At 38.2% G+C, this 20650-nt stretch overlaps 1 protein-coding gene across 2 annotated transcripts in view; it reads right to left on the reverse strand.

Moving 5' to 3' along the window:
• Window positions 1-20650, reverse strand: part of Ssh2 (slingshot protein phosphatase 2) — a 239868-nt gene that overhangs the window by 139558 nt on the left and 79660 nt on the right. For both annotated transcript variants that reach the window (XM_075991586.1, XM_075991585.1), the window contains one exon: window positions 6804-6847. In XM_075991586.1, the coding sequence (XP_075847701.1) occupies window positions 6804-6847 (44 nt within the window). The remainder of the gene's footprint in view (window positions 1-6803; window positions 6848-20650) is intronic.

Consider the following 20650-nt stretch of genomic DNA (forward strand, 5'->3'; position numbering starts at 1 on the left):
TTATAAATAAAGGAATGGCTGGCTTGGTGGCACATGATTTTAATTCCAGCAGTAGGCAGAAGCAGGCAGAAATCTGTGAGTTCCAGGCCAACCTGGTCTACATAAAGTTTTTGAGCAGAGCAAGGGCTACATAGAGAGATCCAGTCTCAAAATAAATAATACATTACAGATAAAATTTAAAAAGGAATAATTCTAGTACCTATTGACTAAAATATTTTAAGAATAAGTACTTTATGTCTCTCCTTATAAAATGATTTTTATTATGTTGTTGAGGCAAGGTTCTCAAAGAAGCTTAAAATCTGTTTTTCCAAAGTCTGAAAATAGATGAGAAGCTACGAGATTTGTGTTCTAGGTGTCTACATTAAAAATCTAATCAATAATCACGAACAGGACAGAGACTGTCCTTGACCAACTATAATATATGGCAACAGCACTGGAATTGCTGTGGAAGGGAAGCAGAGGGTCTGTGAGAGGACGAGGTGAGGACTTGTGCACTGAGAGGCCAGAGCTGTTAGAAGCACAAGTAGGTTACAAACACCTCATGTTTCAAAGAGTTTCTAAATTTCCTGACTTTTGTTTGGTATGTCAACAGACAGCTGTTTTAGGGCTGGGTTAGGTAATTGGTAACAGGTCCCCTTTCTCTCTATATATGTCTGCTTAACTGGAGGAAATTCTCAGTGAGAATTTAACTCTAGAACAGTCTGGTAGTTATGTTTATCAAATTGTTCCTCTGCCTCAGGACCATGGAATAGTAGTAACAGAACAAATGAATGAATGTTTTTGTAATGAATATCCACAGTGAATGAGTCACAATCAGTTCTTTTAAACAAAGCTTCCCAAAAGGCATCCAATGGTTGTCATTTTTGGTAATAATGATTAAAACAGATTTGACCTACTGATCCAGAAATAAGTTTTCATTTCTAATTTAATCTAGATTAGTACTAAATTTGATGCTTTAGAATATGAAGTGTCACAATTTGTTCTCTTGCTTTTCCTTAGTGAATGGTCTTCGCTCTGTTGAAATAAGAGGTTAACTTACAGCACAAAGTTACAGAAACTGGGATGTCAGTTTATAGAAATGGAAAATAATTCAGACACATAGTAAAAGTACCACCATCTTACATCTCCGACTTAATGTTGGGTGCTTATTATTTATTAAAGTTTCCTGATTTACTTTAGCCCACAGAAATCCTATAAGGATAGGTGTGCAGAAGGCATCCTCACTTACAAACAAGGACATGGCTGAGGTTAGATAGAACTAAAATCTGGTCTTTTCATTGGCCTTTCGTTTACACTTTTGGGCATGCACACTTTCTGTGACGACTTCTTTGTATGTATAAAAAACACTTGTAGGTTTGAAATCTCATCTGATTAGATAGTGTACTGGCTAATTTTATGTCAACTTCACATATACTAGCCATCTGAGAGGCGGGAACTCCAACTGAGAAAATGCATCCACAAGATTGGGCTGTAGGCAAGACGGTACAGCATTTTTCTTAAGTAGTGATTGATGTGGGAGGGACCAGCCCATGTAAGTGCGGCCAGCCCATGTTGGTGGGGTCATCCCTCCTAGGCTGGTGTTCCTGGGTTCCATGAGAAAGAAGGCTGAGCAAGATAGGGGAGCAAACCAGTACATGACACCCATCTATGGCCTCTGCATCAGTTCCTGTTATCAGGTTTCACCCTGTTTGAGTTCCTGTCCTCACTTCCTTTAGTGATAGGCTATGGGAGTGTAAATCAAATAACTTTCTTCCTCAACTTGCTTTTTGTCATTTACTATTTTTGGTTGTCAACTTGACTATTTTTGGAATGAACTACAATCCAGAAATGGAGGGCACATCTGTGAGCCATTTTCCTGCTTGGTTTGAAGTAGGTGAATCCTCTTCTAGTGCAGACCTGTGAGGTAGGAAGACTCACACTTTTGATCCAGGTCTTGAGGTGAGAAGACAAGTGCCTTTAACTCAAATCTTGAAGAGGGAAGACATAGCTACCCAGCCTTGTGGAACTGAGCAGCTACTAGATTCTTGGGGTTTCCATTCACAGCTAGTCATTGTTGGATTAGCTGGACTGCTGACTGATTGCTTTACTTCTAATAGGAGGTCTGTCTATCCACCCATCCATTCCGACATCCATCAATCTACCCATTATCTCTTCTGCTAGAGGCACGGTAAATATTTGGCTTCTCCATGAAAGGTTAATATTATCACTCTGTTTCCTAAAACCAAAAAGAGGTGCACAAAGCATCTCAAGTACAGGAAGAAGTTCCTTGTACTAAATTTTTAACTTTTTTCCTAATGAGGAGATTATTTAAAAATTAAAAAATAAAAGATTAGGATTAAACTTTCAGCTCATATTTATAATAGGTTTTCCTTTGTCCTATTTGTGAAATAGTCCTTTACACTGTATGAATATATGTCGCTATAATTGGTTTAACAGACAAGTTGACTGGCCAATAGCTGAACAAGATAAGGTTAGGCAGAAGGCCCAAACTGAGAATGCTGGGAGGAAGAAGGGTGGAGTGAGGAGTCACCAGCAGATGCAGAGAGAAATAAGATGGGCATGCTGTACTGAGAAAAGGTACCAAGCCACGTGGTAAAACATAGCCAGGCGGTGGTGGTGCACTCCACAGGGTACTTCTAACTTCCATGGGGTACCAGTTGTACACCTGGTACACCTACATACATGCAGAAAAAATTTAAACACATAAAATAAGTCTTAAAAATTAAAATAAAAATAAGTAGTTTGGAACTGTCCTTTATTCTACTAGCAAGGGAATTTACTATTTAGTTTCCTACTACAAATCACATTTGAGTCACCAGAATGAAATGAAAACACTCAAGGCTGGTTTGCTTTATGGTAACTGATAGAGAATGCCAGAGTGATTTTCAGTAGCCAAAGACACAAAACTTAACCTTTATAAGGAGCATTTAACTGTAAGGAACAAAGTTTCTTCACTTTAAGTTAGATAAAAACTTAAAAACAGACTGGCAAATACACTGACGATAAGAAATTAGACTGGCAAATTATTTTTAAATGGGACCACTAGGTTTTTCTTTAATTTCATATTTGTGCAAGTATCCTTTTCATGTAAAGTTAAGTTTGTGATCATATTAACAAATTAATTATTAATAACTTTAAAACAGGTCTTTATGGCTTTTCATGGCTTGACAGTTCAGTGCTATAAATACAATATTTAAGTTTTACTGTTTCATAATTATGTAATTCTTTTGAAAGAAAAATTACTCTCATGAATTCCAAGACAATATGTAAAGCTTGAGTAACCTCAAATTAATACCCAGAGATAATTCGATCTTTAGATTGGATCTATGAGAAAATATTAGGATGTTTTGGATTATTTTTAAAATTCTAATGAACAAATGTCCTTGTAGTATGATTGAGCATCCTTTGAGTATATGCCCACGAGTGCATATTTCTGGGTCTTGAGGTAGGTTGATTCTCAATTTTCTGAGAAATCTCCATACTGATTTCCAAAGTGGCTGTACAAGTTTGCATTCCCACCAGCAATGGAGGAGTATTCCCTTATTCTACATCCTCTCCAGCATAAGCTATCATTGGTGTGGTTTTTTTTTTAAAGATTTATTTATTTATTATGTATACAATGTTCCGCCTGCATGTATGTTTGCAGGCCAGAAGAGGGCACTAGATCTCATTACGGATGGTTATGAGCCACCATGTGGTTGCTGGGAATTGAACTCAGGACCTTTGGAAGAGCAGCCTGTGCTCTTAACCGCTGAGCCATCTCTCCAGCCCTCATTAGTGTTTTTGATCTTAGCCATTCTGACTGGTATAAGATGGTATCTCAGAGTCGTTTTGATTTGCATTTCCCTAATAGCTAAGGATGTTGAACATTTCCTTAAGTGTCTTTCAATCATTTTAGATTCCTCTGTTGAGAGTTCTCTGTTTGGATCTGTACCCTATTTTCAACTATGTTCAAAGCAGCATTATTTATCATAGCCAGAACCTGGAAACAACCTAGATGCCCCTCAATGAAGAATAGATGAAGAAAATGTGGTACGTTTATAGAATGGAGTACTTCTCAGTGGTAAAAACAATGACATCTTTTTTTAAAAAAATATTTTTAGTTATTTATTTAATTTATTAATTATGTATACAATATTCTGTCTGTGTGTATGCCTGAAAGCCAGAAGAGGGCACCAAACCTCATTACAGATGGTTGTGAGCCACCATGTGGTTGCTGGTAATTGAACTCAGGACCTCTGGAAGAGCAAGCAATGCTCTTAACCTCTGAGCCATCTCTCCAGCCCAACAATGACATCTTGGAATTTGCATGCAAATAAATGAAACTAGGAAAAAAACATCCTGAGTGAGGTAACCCGGACCCAGAAAGATGAGCATAGTATGTACTCACTATAAGTGGATACTAGCTGGAAAGCAAAGGATAACTAACCTATAGTACACAACCCCAGAGAAGCTAAGTAACAAGGAGAACCCTCAGAGAAACATATACCGATCCCCCTGGGAAAGGGAAATAGACAAGATCTCCTGAGAAAATTGGGAGCATGGGGTTGGGGGAAGAAGGGAGGGTGGAAGTGAAGGAGGAAAGAGGAGATATTGAGGGAATAGGATGGTTGAGATGGGGGAAGGAAAGAGATAGAGAGCAAGGAAAGAGATGTCTTGATTGAGGGGGCCATTATGGGACTAGCAAGAAACCTGGCACTATAGAAATTCCCAGGAATCCACAAGAATGATCCCAGCTAAGACCCTAAGCAATAGAGGAGAGGGTGCCCGAACTGGCCTTGCCCTGTTGTCAGATTGATAACTATCTTAAATGCCACCATAGAACTTTCATCCAGCAACTGATGGAAGCAGAGGCTGAGATCCACAGCGGAGCACTGGGCTGAGCTCCCAAAGCCCAGTCAAAGAGTGGGAGGTATGAGAATATGAGCAAAGAGGTCAAGATCATGATGGGGACACCCACTAAAACAACTTACCTGAGCTAATGGAAGCCTGGTGTGACAGCGAGGGAACCAGCATAGGACCAAATTAGGCCCTCTGAATGTGGGTGACAGTTGTATGACTGGGGCGGACTGTGGGGCCACTGACCTGGATTTGTCCCTACTGCTTGTTCTGGCTTTTTGGAACCCATTCTCTTTGGAGGGATATTTGCTCAGCCTAGCTATATTGGGGAGGGCCTTGGTCCTGCCTCAAAGCAATGTGCTAGACTTTGTTGACTCCCCATGGGCAGCCTTACCCTGGGGGGCGGGGAGGAAGTGGATACTGGGATTGTTATGTGAAATGAGAAAAGACAGTTCTTTTAAAAAATTAATTAATTAAAAACTTTAAAATAAATAAATAAAATTCTAATGAGAGTAACATTTACAATGCTTCTGGTACAATGTCTACTGAGTTTTATGCAAAATGAGATTTTACTGCCAAATCTTTCCTAAGAAAGTGAGAAATTAAGCTCTAAGCCAACATTTATATGATAGTCACGACAGGAAAAATGTTGCCAATAACATCAGTTACTAAAGAAAAAGAACTACATTTTCCTTTTAAGTTATGGTATGCTAGCAGTAACAAATACCTTACAATTTTTATTTTTCCATTTTTTATTTTAGCATACACTAATTGTACAAGACAATTGGTTTCATTATTATAGTTCATACATGTAAATAACTTTCTTTGATCATATTTCATTTGTCCCTGTCCCACACTCCTATTTGTTCCCTTCCTCTTCTCAAACACTCTTCCTTCTACTTTAATTAGTTTTATTTTTAAAATCCAGATTCCACACATATAGAACATGAGATAGTCTTTCTGCATCAAGCTTATTTGACTTAACATGAAGATTTCCAGTTCATGCATTTTGTTCTATAAGTGACATAATTTTATTCTTTATGGCTGAATAAAACTCACTTTAGCGGGTTAGCTAAAGTCTTTATAATAAGCATGTTTATTGTATCCATTGTATATGTCACACAGAATAGTTCATCATTTGATTGACTTTAGAGGACGTAAACACGTAAATGGCTAGAACTTTGCTGAAAAACAATCAACCATTTGAAATCTTTCTGAGTTAGTAACTGGATTCTTAAAGCAGTTCCATTTATTCATTTTAAAAATAGCATTTATCTAGTCTTAAAAAGTATTTTTTTTAATTAAAAAATTTTTAATTGTGTATGGGTTTTGTCTACATGTATGTCTATGCATCATGTAAGTGGCTGGTGTGCTCAGAGGCCAGAATGGGAGTTGGATTCCTTGGAACTGGAGTTATAGATAGTTGTGAGCCATCATGTGGGTTCTGTGAATTGAACCTGGATCCTCTGCAAGAGTAGTCAGTGCTCTTAACCACCAAGTCTTCTCTCATGCCCATATCTAGATTTTTTGAAAATTATTTGTTGGTGTTTGGGTATGTGCATGTGAACCACATATGTGTAGGTGCCCACAGAGGAGAGTAAAAGGCCTTAGATGCCCTGGTAGTTGTGAGCTGCCCCATGGGTGGTAGAAATTGAACTTGGGTCCTCTGGAAGAACAACAAGCACTCTTAACTGCTGAGTCATCTCTCCAACCCTGTTTGTTTGCTTTTGAGACAGAGACTGGCTAAGTAGCCTAGGCTGGACTCATACCCATTATCTTGTTTCAGACTCTTGAGTACTGAGATTTACAGGTAGGAGTCACTACACAAAACAGCAGTTCATTTTTTTTTAAGTATCATTGGAGCATCTTGTAAAACCAGGACAAACTAATTCAGCAAGACTCATGAAGACTTAGAAAAAAGAGATAACTACATAAATGACATATGATGAAATAAACAAACATACCTTCTGGGCTGCGACCGGCATTCCTCCTCCCCACTGTCGGCCTCCTGTATAAACAGAAATTACAAAAAATTAAAATGGTCTCATAACTAATAACATTTAACTAATTTTTAAATGCAGAGATAATGTTATTCATGTTGATCTGCATCTAAATTAATTTTCTTCACAAAAGATGATTTATAATAAATGAAGAGACTATCTGATAACATTAAAATTTATTTTGGGAAGAAGTATCAGTAACAGTTTATAAACAAATTTTACTGAAAACAAAGTGCTACTCATTAAAATAATTACCTCTGAACACCAACCAATTATGTTCTGTATTGTTATGTTACTTTAAAATAAGCACTCATCATATTACCACCAATAAACATTATAAAAATGACCTAATGATTTTGATCCACAAAGAACGATCTAAACAATGAGCAAACCTTCCAAGTACTTATGGAAAACCGCCAGTGCCATCAACACAATGGCTACTCAATTACTGAGCACTTGCAATGTTCTAGGCACTATGTATGACACATTAAATATATTATCTTTTTATTGTTGTTGTTGTTTTGATTTGGTTTTAATTTTTGAGACAGGGTTTATCTGTGTAGCCCCAGCTGTCCTTGAACTCACTCTTAGACCAGGCTGGCCTCGAACTCACAGAGATCTGCCTGCCTCTGCCTCCCGAGTGCTGGGATTAAGGTGTGTACCACCATACCTAGCCTTACTGACTTCTTAATGAGGATGGAGAACACTAAGGAATCAAAGCCTTCTATAAAAGAGATATAGCAGTGCTGACTCACATATGAACTCACAGAGTGTGTGGCAGCATGCGCAGGGCCTACTGGGATCTACACCAGATGAAATCCTAGAGCTGAACAGAGAAGCAGACACATGACTCCATCCCTAACCCAGAAACTATCTTCAATTGATAGCCACTTGGAAATAAAAAAAATTAATTTTCTCTAAGAGAGTCTCTCTGGGAAAGCAAACCACTCTTACTGGTAGTAGACCCCAACAGTAAATGATCAACACAAAACAAACCCAACTGCATCTTTCTCTGTCTTGTAATGTTAAAACAGGGCATTCTCATTCTCTCTCTCTGTCTCTCTCTCTGTCTCTGTCTCTCTCTCTCTCTCTCTCTCTCTCTCTCTCTCTCTCTCTCTCTCTCTCTCTCTCTCTCTGTCTCTCTCTCTCTCTCTCTCTGCAGGTCCTATAGGCTATGTATTACAGCTCCCTATTTTAAGTATCTAAGGAATTCCTGTGTGTGTGTATGTGTGTCTCTTCATCTATACGCATTTCTTATGCTTTTTCTTTGGTTCTTTTTCTTGTTTGGTTGTTTTGTCATATTCCGATTTGTTTGTTTTTGATGTATTTTATCTTATTATTATTCCATAGATGCTTGTTTTCTAATAAGAGACAGAAGGGGGATGTGGATATAAATGGGTGGGGTGGAGAGAAACTGGGAGGAATGGGGGAGAGGAAACTGTAATCAGAAAATATTGTATGAAAAAAATCTATTTTCAATAAAAGTAAAAACTCAAAGAATAGGAGTATATTAATCATGGGTTAGAACATGTGACAAGATAAATAAATATAATTAGACACACGGAATTAGGACTGGTGAGATGGGTTAGAAGGTAAAGTGTCTGACAGCATGAGATGGTAGAAGGAGAGAACTAACGCCAGCATTGTCGCTTCTTTTCCAAATGTGTGCTGTGGCACGCATTCATAAGCACACACTTACAAACAATAAATACACTGCATAATAGTAAAACTGTAGTATTCTTAGTGGTATATAACATAATTGGATCTTAACTTGTGAAAATTTAATAACTTTTATCTTAAGAAAACAAAATTCACAAAAAGAAAATAAGTTGCCCAAGGAAACTCATAGGGTGATGTTACAATTAAAACCACAAGAATATTCCCTTCTGCCTGACTGGAAACTATCACTTACCTATGCCTGGCCTACATTAGTAATTAGTTATTGTAGTGGCATTTCATTTGTATTTTAATAAATAAAGCTTGCCTGAAGATCAGAGAGTAAAACAGCCCAACTGGTCAGCCTTATAGACCAGGCAGCAGTGGTAACACACACCTTTAATCCCAGTAGCTACACTAGTTGCCACAGAAACCAGGCGGTGAATGCCTTTAATCCCAGTGGTACATGCCTTTAATTCCAGCCCTAGAGAGGAATATAAAACAGGAGGAGACAGCTCTCAGACAGTCTCATTTTGAGACTCCTAAAGGCAGGATCACCATTTCAGACTGAGGTAGAGGTAAGAGCCCATGACTGGCTGTTTTGCTTTTCAGTCTTCTGTTTTTTTTGTTTTGTTAAGTCTTTGCTTTTTCGAGACAGGGTTTCTCTGTAGCTTTGGGGCCTGTTCTGGAACTAGCTCTTGTAGACCAGGCTGGCCTCGAGCTCACAAAGATCCATCTGCCTGTCTCTGCCTCCCAAGTTCTGGGATTAAAGGCGTGTGCCACCATCACCTGGCCAAACCCCAATATCTGTCTCTGAATTTTTATTAATCATGCATCAAGTTATATTACTATAATATACAGATATTCAGAGAGGCAAAGATATTGATGATGAAAAAGTGAGAAAAGATAATAGAATTAATGATGCTATGAAGATTTTTTCTTTACATTTGCTTCTTGATTTTAGTATTTGTTCTGTCATCACTTTTGCCTGGCTTGTGAAACACAGAAGCAGTAAGAAAAAGTAATCTTTTTCCTTTCTTCTTCTTTTTCTTCTTCTTCTTTCTTCTTCTTCTTCTTCTTCTTCTTCTTCTTCTTCTTCTTCTTCTTCTTCTTCTTCTTCTTCTTCTTCTTCTTCTTCTTCTTCTTCCCCCTCCTCCTCCTCCTCCTCCTCCTTCTCTTCCTTCTTCGTTTTCTTTTTTTTAAGACAGGGTTTCTCTGTATGTAGCTTTGACTGTACTGTAATTCACTCTGTAGACAGGCTGGCCTCATACTCACAGAGATCCACCTACCTCTGCTTCCTGAGTGCTGGGATTAAAGGTGTGCCCCACCACCACCCGGAGAGAAAAATAATCTTAACTGATGTGTGTACTGTTTGCCACACTGTTTGCACCCATACTTTGTAGTTTATGCAGCTGTTCCCATTAACCTCTTCATCATCCCACCCTCATTCCTGGGTATCCATGGCCAACTCTCTCTCTAACTTTTATTCTTCTCTCATACATTACATGCCACATTTCCTCTCTCTCCAATCCTCCCAGTCCCTCCCCCATCTCCCCTCTTCCCCAGATCAACTTCCCCTCTGTCTCCCCCCCCCCCTAAAAAAAAGAGAGCAGGTCTCCCAGGGATATTCACTGAACGTGGCCTAACAAGATAGAATAAGACTGGGCACAAGCCCATGACTGGATGTGGCAACCCAGTAGGAGGAAAGGGATTCCAAGTTAGGTAAAAGAGTCAGAGATCCTCCCCCACTCCCACTGTTAGGAGTTCCCCAAGAACACTAAGCTACATAGCCATAAGGTATATGCAGAGGACCTAGCTCAGACATAGACAGGGTCTGTGTTTGTAGCTTCAGTTTCTGTGAGTCCCTATGAGCCCTGATTAGTTGATTCTGCTCCATGGCCAACTCTTAACTTTTATTCCTATGTTATTCTTAATATTGATTTTCATTTAATCATTGCCATTGTTTCTGCTAAAGAAAAAACACTGCAGAGATTCTATTCCTAGAAGGGAGGATACAGGGAGTCCTAGTGCAGTAACCATTGCTGTAGAATAGGCTTTAGGGTCAGAAGATACTATCTTTAGGAACTTAGAAAGGTGTTAAAAAGGAAAAGAATGGAATGGGAAAATACACAGAACCTGGAAATCTTACAAAAATGAAAATGAAGGATCTGGTGTGACACACGCACCCTTTATCCCAGTGCTCAGGAGGCAGAGGCAGCTAGGTCTTCAGACCTTGCTAGCTGGTCTAGCAAACCAGTAAGCTTCAGGTTCAACAGGAACCCAATCTCAAAAGAAAGTGGAAAAGTGATAAAAGAGGATTCCTACATCAAACTCTGCCCACCACACACACAAGGATACATGGACCTGAATGTAAATGTGTATGAGCACACACACACAATGTGCCCAAAGAATTTAATAAATAGAAAAGATTTCTTGGGATATAATTTAATAAATACTGCTTCATTATTAGTAGCACTACTTAGATATCTCTTAAATTTTGATGTATTCCTTTCATTTTTATTAAATAAAATACTTTAACATATTTAAGTAATGAAGTAAAGTAGTAAAATGAACAGTATTCTACTTAAAACCTAAAATAGTATCCAATATCTTGTATCCTTATTTCTGATTTGTCTTATTTCATGATGCAACTATTCTGCTAATACTTATAATATTCTTTTTTTCCATTCAATTTTATTGTAAGAACATTTCAAATACATAGAAAAGTTGAAATGTCATATAGGAAACCTGTATATCCACAATTTAGATTTTATCATTAACATTTTTCTCTACTTGTTTCATCATCTATCCATTCATTCTGCCCATCCATCAACCCATTCTTTTTCTTCTCACTCTATAGTTCAGGGTGGCCTAGAAGTCACAGAACTCCTCCTACTTCAGCCAATCTCAAGTGCTGAGGTCACAGGTGTGAGTCAGCACATCCAACCATCAGGTAATCAGTCTTGAGGGTAAGCTCCTTTTTCCATTAAGCCATTTTATTGGTTCATGCCTATATTCTTAATGGATCATTTACTTTGACTGTTAAATGGTTTCAAATTTTATTACAATGTATATATTATTTCCAATAAATATTTGTCTGATTTTTAAGAATGTGGAGATCAGGCTTAAGGCCTAGGACATCCTAGGCACTTGTTCTTTAAAAACAAAACATCATTTTCACTAGATTCATATATATTGCTTATTACATATAGCTTCACCTCATGTATTTTTACTGAGGAATTTATAGATTTTATTTATATAATTATGTAAGTTTTTTTTTTAAAGGTCAAGCACCATGCCTAATCTCATCTGTTTAGCACAATGCCCTATGTACAGATGGGACTGGAGTAGCTAACCGGTTAAATTTGTTACAGATGAACACTTGAAACCAACTGGCTATGCATTTTCAGCAAATAAAAACTATGTGTTAGTAACATTTTAGCTTTAACAAGATACAAGAATTTTGTTGTTGCTGTTGGTTTTTTTCAGGAGGTGACCTGTACCCTAAGGTCTGGAAGTAATACTTAGGTCTTCCTTTTGGTTAAGCTGACAATTCACTTGTTTTCATTGTGCATTCATTCATTCAATATCAACTAACTACTTAGAGTCTTATGTTCTAGCCAGTAAACAAATTTGGTCCTTATCCCTGGATAGTTCACATTGTAACTCAGGGAGAAGGTTCCATTAAAAATGTAAATTGCCTCACTTGGGCTAGAGCAGTTGTCTTGTGTGTGTGTGTGTGTGTGCGCACACAGGATATATATGCACAGAGGAAGAAATAACCAGGATTGGAAAATTCTTTACTTAAGTTAACTTTTAGGTTGGGCTTGAACTAGTGGGCTGTTGTTAAGTGGTAAGAGCTAATTTACTTCAGGCAGAGGCATAAAGAAGAAAAAAAGAAAAACAATTTAGTAAGTTTTGGGAACACTGAGTAGCTGTGGATTTCTGAGACAAAGGCAGATATTAGAGGTTAAGGCTATCAAGCAGTATTGCTGCTATGGGTCTATAATGCTAGGTATCCTAACATGGCATTCTATAGCCAAGAAACTGGATTATACATTAACTCAATGTGACAGAGATTATCAGTTGTCTCTGCTCTTGGCTATAAACTAACAGTGTGTGTGTGGGGCGGATGTCTTTCTGAAAGGAAATGTGCACTTCGGAACTGACGATAGTGCTGTGCCTCTGGTCTGTGAAAGCAGGAGGGTGTAAAAGCACTAAGAAAGCTGTGCTTGATGTCGCCGTGGTTGGATTTAAAGATTTCTAAGACGGGTGAAATGCATCTGTGTGTAGGGGGCGGGGCTGGGGGCGTTTCAGAAAGGATTAATATGTGGGAAGGTGAGCAAGTGGGAGGGGGCAGAGATTCACTCTTAATGTGGGGGGGGAGGGGCAACACCTTCCAAATAGCAACTCAATAAAGGAAGCTAGAGGACAGCAGCAAGCAATGGCCTGCAAGCTCCTTTCTATTTGCTGCCATCTACTGACAACAAACTCCACCTTCTCCAGTCGTTCAGTATGGACTCAATATGGCTCTCCAGGGAGCTTCCAGGCTTTCAGCACTGGATTTCTCATTTGTTTCGAGAGCCTGGTCTTGTACTACTTCAGAATGTGTCCATGCACATGCTTGTGTGTGTGTATGTGTGTATAAATTTTGTTGGTTCTATATCTCTAATAAAATCTCCTAATACAAATACTATTTATAGCATTTGACTTACTTGTTAGAGAAGGCTTAGACTATTCCTAAAAGCAAAGAAAATGGGGATAAAACCAGTGTTGTGGGTTATTACTTGCTTTGTAAGAAATGAATTCAAGGAATACTTAGCTAGATGTTGTACAGCACATGGGCACAAATGATGGACCTAAGCAGCGTTACTCTCATGACTGTTGTCTTAACCTGGATGGCTATAAAGTTGGGATCCACTGCAGATGTCCACTGCAGTGCCTAATGTGATTTCTAATGTGGCTTGGGCCTCCTCAAGGAGAGTAGTTTCAGGGGTGGCTTCTTGCATAGCAGCTCAAGGCTCTAAAAGGCTAGGCTTGCAGCTAGCAACAGTGTCGCTTATGTCACACGTTCTTGATGCAGTAAAGGACAGCCTGGAGGGGAGAGGAACTGGAGTCCTCCTTCTCAGGGAGGAAGCAGCAAGAGTCCACAGTCATCGCTAAGCACCTCCACCAATTCTGGTGACTTGCTAGTTGGACATGTAAGCAAAGGAACAGGACAGAAAACAAGGAAAGAATGTATGATGCTGGTTGGAATCAGGAGCCAAAACATAAATTCAACTTAATCATACTTTATAGAAACATAACAATCAGTAAAGTAATAATAAGTTAGATGAAGTATGCAACAACTGCAATTGAAATCAAAATCATATCATACTCTTATTATGACAGGGTTAAAAGAAAACCTAAATAAAACTTTCTTGCCTATCATTTGAAGCAAAAGGAAATTTCTGTGAAAATCCACCATTTAAGGGTTTTTTTGTGTTTTAGATTATGTTTATGGTGCATATGAGTGTGAAGGCTAAAAGGTGTTAATCCCTGGGAGTGGAGGTAGCAGGTGCTATCAACTGCCTGATGTGGGAGCTGAGGACGGAACTTGGGTCTTCTGTAAAAGCAGTACTTGTTCTTAACTGCTGAAATCTATGTAGCCTAAGTATTTCCCTTAAACTATTACAAAATAGATACTGGCACACTGATGCAAGCCTATAATCCCAGTACCTGGGAGGCAGAGGCAAGAGGATGCTAATTCTAGGCTAGCCTGAGCTACATAGTTAGAAGCTATCTAAAAGAGGCAGGTGGGACTTCCAGATTCTGTTCCTGCCTAGTCAAAATGGCTGACTGTGTCATATTTAAGTTAAATATTTTGAATATCTTTTCTTGCACCAATAGCCACATTTTTTTTTTGCTCTCTAAACTTTGTTTATTTTGTTTTTGGTGTGTGATAGTTAGCCCAGGGCCTCACACATGCTAAGCACATGCCCTATCATTGAACTAAATTCTCATCTGTTGTCTAAACTTTGATCTAAAACTAAGTCTGATTTTTTATTAATAAATTTATTTATTTGTTTAATATCCTGGCTGCAGTTTCCATTCCTTCCTCTCCTCCTGGTCCCTTCCCCACTTCCTCATTTGTTCCCATCTCTCAATGTACTCCTCCCCCATTTCTGTTTAGGAAAGGGCAGGTCTCCCAACAAAAAATGGCCTATCAAGTTGCAGTAAGAATAAGCACCTCCCCATGTATTAGGGCTGGGCAAGGTGACCCAGCAGAAGGAGTAGGGTCCATTCACCCCTGGGCCAGTGCCTGCATATTCCTGCTGTCTCTATCCTTACCTGTAGTTAGTTCTCTGCCTACTAGCTGCACTCCAACTGCTGAATCTGATTATGGTTTGAATGCTGTTAGTCCTTTGCTACAAAATTTATCATGCCTTCATAAGGATTTAAATTATAAAAGGAACTGAAAACAGAAGTTTCTTTTACTATTAAGTATGCTAATTTTTATGGATCTGAAGAATTAGATTAGGATTAAGCAAAATTATAAATTGAAAGATATTTAAAAGAAGAGGAGCACAGACATAGAGATGCAACAAAGGATGTGGCTTCTTAAAACCAATCATTCCTAAACTGACAGCATGACTGTTTCAAACTTTCTAAAGAGTTTTTAAATTAGATAGTAAACAAACACAGTTAATAGCTCTGGCCAGAAATAAATTAAAATATTAAGATAGAGGCATTTTGCTATGATAGTTTTTACTAGTGGGAAATGAATTGTTATCACATTATTCATACTTAAACTATTCTCCAACTCACTATGCAGCAGAGGATGGAAGACCTTTAACTTCTGACCCTTTTGCCTCTACTTCTAGAATGCTGAGATCACAGGTGAGCTATTATGCCTGATTTTAAGAGGTACTAGGAACCAAACCCTTGACTTAGTGCATGCTAGACAATCACTACCAACTAAGCTACTCCCTCAGCCCATTTGTTGATCTTTAAATAGAAAATAATATATTTATTGAGAGCTGCTGAAGTCTACAGGGGACACAGAAGAATGTGAGACAATGCCATATTCACAAAGTTTATCTGCCTGAAGAGGTATAGTTATAATATTTGAAAAATTAATCCAATATTTTAATTAAATATTTTATTAATGGTTAATTTATTATTATTATTATTATTAGCATGTGCATGTGTCTGCATGCGCTCACATATGACACGTAAGTGGAGGTCAGAAAACAATTCTGTGGAATTGGTTCTTTCTAGCTACCTCTCCCTAGATGCTGGGGAATCAAATTCATGTTACCACACTTGTGTGGCAAGCATGTTTATCTACTGAGCCATCTCACAAGCCCTGATCCAAAAACTTTTTTTTATTTTAAGACAAGAAGTCACTATGTGAGACTATAATTCTGTATAGACCTTGAATTCCTAAAGATCTACCTGCCTCTTCTTCCTGACTGCTGAGATTAAAGGTGTGTGCCACCACGCCAGGCTGATTCCAACTTTTATGTGTAAATGTGTGGTAAAAGAAGGATAAGTCACAGGAATTCAGAAGAGCTGGCACTGTGGGAATGCTGTTCACAGACAAGTGGGCTTTAAACCCAGTTGTAAAGATTTTGAAGAGATGCAGAGACTAACATGAGAAAAAGGAAAGAGCAGCCGAAATATAGTTGGGGATGGTAATGAGCTGACTAATGAGTTGAAACTAGAGCTTGCTTTGAGGTAGGTTCCAAATGATAAATTTCAGGGACTTGGACTCTAAAGATGATCCACAGATGGGGAACCCTGAGTGGTATTTATCATCATTTTGAAAAACTGAGTAAAATCATAAATATATTGACTCAATAGCAATAAATCTATTAAGGAAAACATTTTCCACCCAGAACCAGAGGACACTGGTCTCCAGTAGGGGGCAGACAAGGCAAAGCTTACACTGCAGCTACACTGAAGAAAGCAACGTGTTAACAGAAAATGTTAAGAGAAAATATATATTGCTGTTACTTAAAGGTACCTTAAATTTTAGGAAGAATCCAAATTAGAAGATAAGTCTTTCATAGAAATCTGTGGTATAAGATGCTCCTAAAGTTGCAAAATAAATGTGCTCCCACTGGGCAGGCATACCAGCTATGCTAGCAATCATCTTTATAGGCTCTTACTTCTATCTCCCCTACCCATCTCAGGCAGGTCTCAAAAGCTACCCAAATAAATACCTAACCACGTATATATCTGAGCTTTCCATTTCTTTCTGGTCAACTAGGGAAGTGCTTGTTCCTATGGCCTTAAAGTCAGAGCTGAGGTCATGTCACTGGAGAGAAATTCTGATGTATGCATTGACTCAGCAGGCTGAGGAGCTGCCATATAGGAAGGCTGATGGGGAGTCTTCAGTCCTACTAACTTAATATTCGTGCATAATTATTAACACCTAAAATGATTTCAATAAACCTTTTAAAGGCTAAAGCTAGATTTTGCAAAGTATCATAAACTTGTTTTCTTTGATTACTAAACATGTGTCTTTAAAGATATAAGAGCTATGCTATTTAGCAGACTGACTTTCTGCCATTTGGTAGAAATCATTTCCCTTCATGCTTTTGTGAGTTTTTTCTTTCTTTTTCTGCTTTTCTTTTTTTAAAAGACAAAGTCTTGCTATGTTGTGCAGGCTTTAAACATGTCATTCTCTTGCTTCTAAAATATTACGACTCCCTATCACCCCTACATATCAAGTAAAAGCCTTTAAGACTTGAGAAGAGCTCTCTCTCTCTTTCATATAATTCCTTTTCTTCTGCAGTCTTCCTAAGGTAATTAGAGGTCAGAAAACTGAAATAAGCATAGGAAGTCTATAATGACATGATCAGATCATTCTAGTTATATTTGCAAGATATTCTTTAATCTAGAGTTCCCTGCCAAACTGAACAGAACTAAAGGGAGAAAAGGGGGGCAAGCAAAAAGTGTGGAACATGGGTACACCCGATGGGATGTCTCCTCCCCTATGCAGATTCTAATACAGGTGCGAATCACTTTAAAACATTCATCTACTCATCCTTGTCACTAAAGGCACTAGCAGCTCCAATAGATAGTTAAAAGCATAAATGCAAGGAACCAGCAACCCCATAAAACTGTGCTTCCTGGAAACAGAAAAATGTTAAAAGGGATTTCCCAGATATCCTAATCAGTAAACACCTCTCCAAGCAACAACAGGAAATGTTTATTACTGATTTACTTTCCAGAAAATCTTAACTTTCCTGATACCACCTCAACAATCCATGAGAAGGATAACTAAGCCTTCAGAGTGATGTTAAGATAAAACATTACATGATACCAGAGGACTGAAAAACCAAATAAACACACACACACACACACACACACACACACACACACACACACACATTGTTAGATAGCCAATGTGGGTGCTTAAAACTCAGGTCTTCTGGAAGAACAGTACACATTCTTGACTGCTGAGTCATTTTTCTAGCCCCTGGATTTTGAATTACAAGTATATTGGAAAACTATTTAGGAAAAATGGAAAAAAAAAACATAGATTAGTTTGGATTTAGCTCTTTCTGCTTCTCTTCCCAAGGATCCTTGGATTATGCAACACTTGCTACCTCTGCTACACAGGAGAATTATCAAACATGACATCTTCCAACACCTACATTTTTGTGTTCTCATATACTGTCTACACACATTTATTTTAATTTTCTATGTTATGTATAGGTGTGTTCTGCCTGCATGTATATCTGTAACACCACGTGCATGCAGTCAGTGCCTGTCAAGGCCAGAAGGCATTGAATCCTCTGGAACTGGAGTTACAAAAGTTTACAAGCCACCATGTGAGCGCCGGGATATGAGCCAGAGTTGATGCAAGAGAGGCTAGTGCTTTAATGTAACGACTGAGCTATCTCTCCAGACCTACATATACTTAAATGTGTCTAAATTCCACTGAAAAATTTATGCATTAATTTTGAAATCCAGTTGGAGTAGAGATGAAGATGGGGGTGATGTTGGTGCTAGAGATTGAACCTGGGTCTTATACATACTTGAGAAGCACTGTACTCCCAAATCACATCCCAAGGCTAAGATGAGATCTGTTATGTGACATGGATGAATGACATTGCCTCTAATACTCTATGGTTCAAAGTGGATATGCACGACCATGAAGCTTAAAGCTGCCTATACCACATACTAACTCTGCAGGTTCCATGCATTTTTCCTTAATCAAAGGCTCTGTCAGTTTCCAAGATTCAACAGTGATACTGTAACTGCAAATCAGGCTTTAGCTCAACCTATCCTTGGACTACTTCCTCCTACGTGTTTATGTCTTATGTTCAGATAGGAACACCTACGTTGCCTTGCCCATGGAAGAGGAACTGCGTGGCAGGGTTAGAGTGCTAACATACTAACTGAATTTTAAGTACTTGTCATTATAGACTTTGTTCTGCCACATAATATAAAGCAAAGAATCTAGAATTTGATCAGAGGTCATAGTCTCAAACAGGTTAGTGCCTGTATGGTAAACCAGGAAATACTATTTACCTCTAGACTATAGCTTATGACTAAATCAGAATAACATAAACTAAATATTTTTATAATCTCATTATACAGACATTAGTGTTTTAGATGCTGTAAAATATTTTCACCTAAAATTGTCAGGAAATTTTAATTTAGAAAAAAATATATATTTGTCAAAGATGGGCCTTAATAGGCATCTTTAAAATCTCATTGGCTCAAAATACTTTCTTATTTGTGTTACATGTTTATTAGCTACTTTTTTCATCACTTGTGACAAAATACATAACAGAAACAACCTAAGAGAAGAAAAGTTCTTTGTTTCATGGTTTCTGAGTGATTTCATGACAGCATAGCAAGGCAAGCAGGACAGGCAGAGTAGCTCTGGCTAGTGATGTGAGCATGACGGAAAAGCTTACTGATTTACATGGTATTAGATAGGAAACAAAGTTCAGACCCACAACCTAGCATCAAGTATAACTGTTAAAGGCTTTCCCCCTAGTCTTCAACTTCTACCAGGCAGTCCCCACCTTCTACTGACTCTTCCTGAAGCCTTCAAAATAAAAGCCCACAAGAGACATTTCAAATTCAAGCCATAGCACCTATCCATCCAAGGCTGGTACAGATTTAACTCCATGTGGTCCACTCTCCATGAACTGGTCACTATGGAAGGAAGAAAGGAATCTAATCAACCCTTCAGCTCTTGAGGATTAAAGGCTTTTACTCAGAGCTGACAAAAACTGTAGGCCTGGTGGCACAGGCCTGTAATCCCAGCTACTTTGGAGGTTGAGGCAAGAAGATCTCAAACTCAAGGCCTACACAGATTACAGAACAAGTTTAAAGCCAGTCTGAGCAATATAGTGAGAATCTGTATCAAAATTAAACAAATTTTAAACAAAATTAAATACATTGAATACTTTCAATGTCTGTGGGTGTCACACACACCTTTAATCCCAGCACTGGGATGGCAGAGGCAGGTGGCAGTCTAGGAGTTTGAGGCCAGCCAAGTCTACATAGTTACATTATAATGAGACACTGTCTCAAACAAATTCCCCCCAAATAAAAAAACCACCCCCAAACAAAAACCTAATCTCATCACCACCAAAAATAAATTTAAAAAATGGTTTAGAGATATAGATCAGTGATAGGGCCCCTGCCAAACATGTTTGAGTCCCTAGGATTAATCCCTAGTATTGAGGGGAAAAAAAGCAAAAGTCATATGACTATGTCCAATTCTCAAGGAAATAAAATCTCATCTGTTGGGAGGAGAACCAGAAACACTAGCAAATACAATGAAATGACTAGAATAAGTATAGATAAGAGCATTGACATGTAAAAATGATTTAACATTATACAGACTGAGCAAATTGTATTTAGGAGTGTGTGTCTGTGTAACAACAATTAAAGAAAAAGAGATCAAGTATTTGAATGAGAGCAAAGGGAAGGAAATACATGGGAGAAGTTGGAGGGAGTAAAAGGGAAAATTATGTAAATATAATTTCAAAAATTAAAAAAAGTATTATGAAAAGGGTGGTTTTAGTTGTAAAGAACAGTACTTTAAAAAGATGTAAGGTTCACACAATTAAATCCAAGGGGAAGTTTATAATGCAATGGTTGTATTTAAAATAAAAGGAGAGAGAGAGATGGAGAAGAGG

Source organism: Microtus pennsylvanicus, chromosome 11, assembly GCF_037038515.1.
Source record: "Microtus pennsylvanicus isolate mMicPen1 chromosome 11, mMicPen1.hap1, whole genome shotgun sequence".
NCBI classification, from domain to species: Eukaryota; Metazoa; Chordata; class Mammalia; order Rodentia; family Cricetidae; genus Microtus; species Microtus pennsylvanicus.